The 5,986-nt window shown below is 39.2% G+C and overlaps 1 protein-coding gene across 2 annotated transcripts in view; it reads left to right on the plus strand.

Moving 5' to 3' along the window:
• Positions 1-5,986, plus strand: part of alox12 (arachidonate 12-lipoxygenase) — a 17,079-nt gene that overhangs the window by 9,946 nt on the left and 1,147 nt on the right. For both annotated transcript variants that reach the window (XM_020595004.1, XM_020595005.1), the window contains 6 exons: positions 1,290-1,493; positions 1,956-2,042; positions 2,196-2,365; positions 4,206-4,327; positions 4,690-4,790; positions 5,039-5,209. In XM_020595004.1, coding sequence (XP_020450660.1) covers positions 1,290-1,493; positions 1,956-2,042; positions 2,196-2,365; positions 4,206-4,327; positions 4,690-4,790; positions 5,039-5,209 — 855 coding nt within the window. The remainder of the gene's footprint in view (positions 1-1,289; positions 1,494-1,955; positions 2,043-2,195; positions 2,366-4,205; positions 4,328-4,689; positions 4,791-5,038; positions 5,210-5,986) is intronic.

Here is a 5,986-nt window from a genome sequence, read left to right on the forward strand (position 1 = left end):
CCTATCTGTTCTACTATTGTCATCATCTCTGTCTCCACCTTCAGTAGCCACCATCACCGACCAGCCCAGGAGTGACCCAGCCTACGCAGCTCGGCCCAGCTCTCCATCTCCTCACCTCCTACTGTTGGTCAACACCCGGTTACTACTCATCGACAGGACTACGCACTATTTCCCTCTGTGCATTTTGTTATTTCTCCTCATCACTGTACATAATAAATCACTGCTTGCATCGAAGTCGGCTACCTGGGTCTGCCTCTTTCTCGTTCGCTCACTGACAGGTGCGAACGGCACATAACAAGTATGACTTTATATAAGTGGTTGTGGAACGAAGCATCTGAGTTTCCATCATTTCTTATGGGAAAATTCACTTTGATATACGAGTGCTTTGGATTACGAGCATGTTGCCAGAACAAATTATACTTGCAATCCAAGGTTCCACTGTATTTACAAAAGTTGTGTCAGTGTGTCATTTATTATTTGGTTATAATTTTTATTTTTTTGCAGTTCTTATTCAGTTATGTGGTATTTGAATAGACATGCATACACGAATAGACCTATTAAAACCAACTTTTCAAATGCTCTGCACTGGCCCCACTGGTGCTAAAGCCCCCATTTAGCCCTAGAAAGAAAAACACTCTGGCACTGCCTGTGGTGAGACATTTTAGCTTATGTGCTTTTCTTGTAAATGCAAATGATATTATGAAACTTTGAAATGTAAATATCTGGCAAACCTGGGTGGATGCTGAGAATATTACATGGAAATCAAGGAAAGGCTGTACTGTATAACATTTATTACAGTGTTTTACACAGAATTACATCTTTCTTGTGGGGGTGGATTTTTGTTTTGAAATGAGAAAACCAGAATCAGAACATGAACTGTTTCCCAATTGCCGTTTAGAAATACAGAAGCAAAAATGGGTCCTCTTTTGACTGGATATTTAACTAGGAATTAAAGTAGCATATGTGCATTCAGTTTACTATATGTGTGTCTGCGTTGGGCAGAGCAGCTTCAGTACATACACATAGAAGGTGCAGGGCAGAGGCCACAGCAGAGCAGACAGGAGGATGTGACGCATATTACATTTCTAACTCTGTCTTACTAATACCTTCGCTCCAGACTGTCTTTACACTTCCTCAGAATGAGCACTTTCTTATAAAATAGCTTTCAATATTTGTTTGGACTGAGGGAGCACACAGTTCAGCCTGCATGAGTAGTTGATATTGAGTAACATTCGAGTTCCCTTTTTTAATGGATAAGAAGTGTAATACTTTCCCCTTCTTGTCCTCAGCTAGGGCAGACTCCAGGCCTGGACACACCCATCTTCCTGCCCAGAGACCCACCTTTGGCCTGGCTCTTGGCTAAGATGTGGGTGCGTCATTCTGAGTTCCAGGTGTTCCAGCTGCTGTCTCACCTGCTCAGGACTCACCTGGTGATAGAGGTGTTTTGTGTGGCTACTCTACGACAGCTGCCTGCTGTGCACCCTATATATAAGGTAAACGACCCCAAAAGTCATATTTTACCTAACTGTAGTTTTCAACTAGAAGAGTTGATCCATACTGTATTTGTATACAAATCTGGGGCTAAAGTAGAAAGATACATTATATGATCTATGTCCCCTATCTTGATTTCTATTACATTACTGTTAGTGAGACTTAAAAATTCTTGTACAGATGTTACACATTAAACACTTACTGTAAGTTGTTCACAGAACACAATTCTTTTCTTTACATTATGCTGAATTTATCATGTCAGATCATTCCTGAACAGGTCATTTCACCACTGCTGTTTTTTGGTGTACATTTTTAGCAAAGTTCAATTGTTTATGCTGTTGGAATTTGTTATCATTATATGAGCATTTGGCTTTTATGACAATTGATTGTTGATGGTAGCTTTACATGCTGAAGCTAAAACTATCATGGTGTACGCTGATGTTTTTAATGTCTTCTTGCTGCAGCTCCTGGCCCCTCATCTGCGCTACACACTAGAGATAAACTGCAGAGGACGCACTCAGCTTATCGCTCCTAATGGCATCTTTAAACGGGTGTGTCACACAGAAACACAACATTTCACTGGGACTTACAAATGTTTGAACCTCTTTTATGTGGGCCTGATGTACTTTGCCAAGCCTTCTACCTTATCGCATTCACATAATAATGGAGGCCATCATTGTGGTGATGGTCATATTTGTGTAAAGGTTGTGTCTACAGGTGGTGATGGCTTGTTGATTCTGGCGCAGAGAGAGTACAAGGTGCTGACCTACCGCTCCCTCCAGCCTCATAATGACTTTATGGACAGAGGAACGTTCCAGTTGTCAAACTATTTCTACAGACAACACAGTCTGATGCTGTGGGAGGCCATACACAGGTAGATCTTTGAAGATTCAAGGAAGTCATATTCCATCAATATATGCTAAGGCATGAATTCCTGTAATTGTACAATGTCACTGAATATATAATATATGGTATATTATCAGTAAGAAGAGAATTGTGAATAAGTGTGTTTTTCAGTATTTCACCAGATGGAGAAGAGAAGGGTAAAAATTCAGTTTTGCACATCAGAGTCAAATAAATATTGTAATCTATGAAGATTATAAAGGTGGGAGTAAGTCACACGTGCAGTTCTCAAGTCTTAACCTTCAAGTCTCAAGCAAGTCCCAAGTTACTATGGTGAGAATCAAGTCAAGTCCCTACTATAAGTCACAAGTCAAGTCATACACAATTCTGATGATGTGACAATGTTGAGAATATCACATATTTAAGTGAAACACTGACAAACCTCCTGTGATTATTAATTGCGCATTTGTACACTTTTCACCAATTATTTTAAATAACCTTACTGTCCAATGTGCATAGCCTATAATTAGATTCAGAGAGAGGGGGACTTATGGAACAAAATAAATGGTAAAATCACCACCTCAAGGGAATCCTTAAACTATCACAGAATACTTAACTTTGTTAGAAAAAAAAGTCTTGCGAGCGAGTTTTTGCGAGACATTTCCTTCTGCAAAGAAATAATAAAACATATGTACACCTCATTTTTTGAGCTTTAGATCATGTCTAAGATGATAATTCATCATTGTAACATTGTAGTTAAGTTAAAAAAACAAGGAAAAGCATGCCACGTCTTTAACAAAACTAAATGTAACTTCTCAATATCTAGAAAAATACAAATATTAAAAAAGTGAAGCAATTTTGAGACATCTGTCTCAAGGCTAAAACAAATCTCAAGTCATGAATTCAAAGTCAAGTTGAATCTTTTCCAGTGTTAGTCAAACAAGTCTCAAGTCCTTAAATTTGCGACTTAAGTCTGACTTGCATCAAGTCATATGATTCAAGTCCCCTACCTCTGGGGGGTTACCCAGTTTAGCCTCCAGAATACAACCAGACTGGATTAAAACAGTGTGGAACTGGAATTGAAGTGAAAACTCAATAATAAAATATACTTTAAATGTCAGAGTTTGCCAAAAAACTTGCATGACAGGTGAACCTCAAGCAAGTCCAGTTGCCATCTAAGCCCATGTTCAGACTGAGTTTCAAGGGTGTGAAAAAACACAGCCATCTCCATTCATTTCTATGGCTGACTGCATTCACCACAGCCGGCACCAGTACCACAGGGTGGCTATAATAAAATGATGCAGCCCTGTCTGGTGAAAAAATTGGATCTGGTTCAACTTTTGGTGCACCAGACAGTGACCTCATCCAACAAACATGCTGCTTTGACAATTCAGTCACCAGAGGACATTGTTGGCCGTGGAAGGACTGAAACACCACCCAGTGGGATAAATAGCTCCTGCTCACCACCAGTCAAACAGAACTGATGAAGCCTCTTGGATGAGACGTGAAATGTCTTCTACCTAAAACTATGTCCAGATGCTTTCTTCTAAGTTTTTTCAGCATAAAGCATTCAAAGCTTTCACCTTCTCATTTTGACAAAATGTTTTAGTTTTAAAATGGATATCCGAATTTAAAAAAATCCACACTGAAGAACTACATATTCTATATTTTTCTAGATACAGTATCTGTATCACAACAGTGTGCTGTATTGTCTGCAGCAGGAGCTAAAAAATGTAATTTTACTCATGTGGCTTTAAGAGTTGACTTAATGCTACTGATTATAGATAATGAATTATGTGATTTGAGGACACTACAAAGGACAAGATCTGCCTTGTGCTTTCAATAAGAACTAAATGCAACTCTTCCTTCAGTTTTGTCTCAGGTATGGTAAGCTTGTACTACCAGTCAGACCATGATGTACAGGAGGACCTGGAGCTCCAAGCCTGGATCCAAGACATAACACAAGAGGGCTTCATAGGGATCCCCCATTTTGGTCAGTCAATTCATATCCTGCATTTTCATTCTAAACACTGTTCAAGCATGCTTGCTATTTTGTAAAGGATAGTTCAGCATTTGGGAAAATAATTTTATATGGTCTCTTTCTGAAAGTGAGATGTTCAGATCACTATTAGTCTTATGTCTGTGTTGAGTAAAGAGCTGGGGTCAGGATGTAGATTAGCTTAGTTTATCTAAGCATAAAGACTGCAACAGCCAGTCTGTATAAAGTTCAAAATATACCTATATTAATATTTAAGTGCAACCTAACATTAAAGGAGTCTACATAAAGTGCTGCTAGCACAAGACGGGATATATTGCTCACATGGTACTGTCCAATTGTTGGTGGATGTATTTCAGGTCTGTCCAATACACTGAGCACCAGAGAGGAACTGTCCACCTTGCTGGCAGTGGTCATCTTCACCAGTACAGCCCAGCATGCTGCTACTAACAACGGACAGGTGTTGAACACTAACACATACACAATGATGTATATGGTTGTTCTCAAAGATAGTTTAAAAGATCCTAGTTCAGTGTTGATAGTACAGTAGGTCCTGCACTGAGTGGTGGAGGATGGACTTGCCTCAGGGTATTTTTTAATACCACCACAATGAACTAACAAGGTTTGACATTTTCAAATACTACAGAAGGGCTTTAATCCATGCTCCTCCTGTTGTTGTTGTTGTTGTTGTTGTTGTTGTTGTTTTAGTTTGACTGGTGTGCTTGGGTACCCAACACCCCATGCACCATGAGACATGCCCCACCAACAGACAAAGATGCTGTTACCATGGAGATGATCATGGCCAGCCTTCCTGATGTCAGCCAGTCATGTATGCAGATGGCTATCACATGGCATCTGGGGCGAGCACAGCCAGACGCAGTGAGTCCACCTTTGTCTAGATTATGAGTCTAAATTTAGTGTGCTGATGTAACTGGGCTAAAGCGTGAATTCACCCAAATAATGACTCAGCACCTTATTTAAGTTAAGTTGTCTGCTTGAATAAATACCACCACTTCCCTTTGGAAGTATTTATTCAAATAAACATTTTAGGTTGAATCTGTTTTGCTCACTGTATTGAAAAATTATATTTGAGCAGTGTGAGTTTCCGGAGAAAGGTTTCCTGCTATTTTGGATAATCCACAAGACAGTGTTTATGTTTATGTGCTTGGAGTGCTCAGCATTGTGCACGTTGGCCACAAGGGGGCTCAAATGTAGTCAAAAGCCTTTTTACACTCACAATGGTGAATAATCTTTAAAATATTCCTGTATCGAAATTATGATACGCATTGGCACCAAAATCTAATCAATTGTTCCATGGGCTGTACACTACCTTTGCAAAAAAAATAAAATAAAAATCACCAAAATCCCTTCATTATTTTTTTTAGAATGCTGTTAACAGAGAAACAAACAAAAACACAACCCCTGCCCTTGGCAGATATCAGTATGTGTTGTTATAAAGCCAAGGATCTTGTAAAGATGAAAAAGTTTGACATGAGAAACTGATCAAAATTGTTATGGTGGCAGCATGACATGAGGGGCACTGCCATTATTTTTATTTAGCATCACCTTTTTATTTGGACAGAATACAGTACTGCCATAACTAGGGGACAATGTTCATGGATATAAAAAAAGCATAATGTGCAGTGTGTAGTTTAA

The sequence above is a fragment of the Monopterus albus genome, unplaced genomic scaffold, assembly GCF_001952655.1.
Source record: "Monopterus albus unplaced genomic scaffold, M_albus_1.0 scaffold25.1, whole genome shotgun sequence".
Taxonomy (NCBI): domain Eukaryota; kingdom Metazoa; phylum Chordata; class Actinopteri; order Synbranchiformes; family Synbranchidae; genus Monopterus; species Monopterus albus.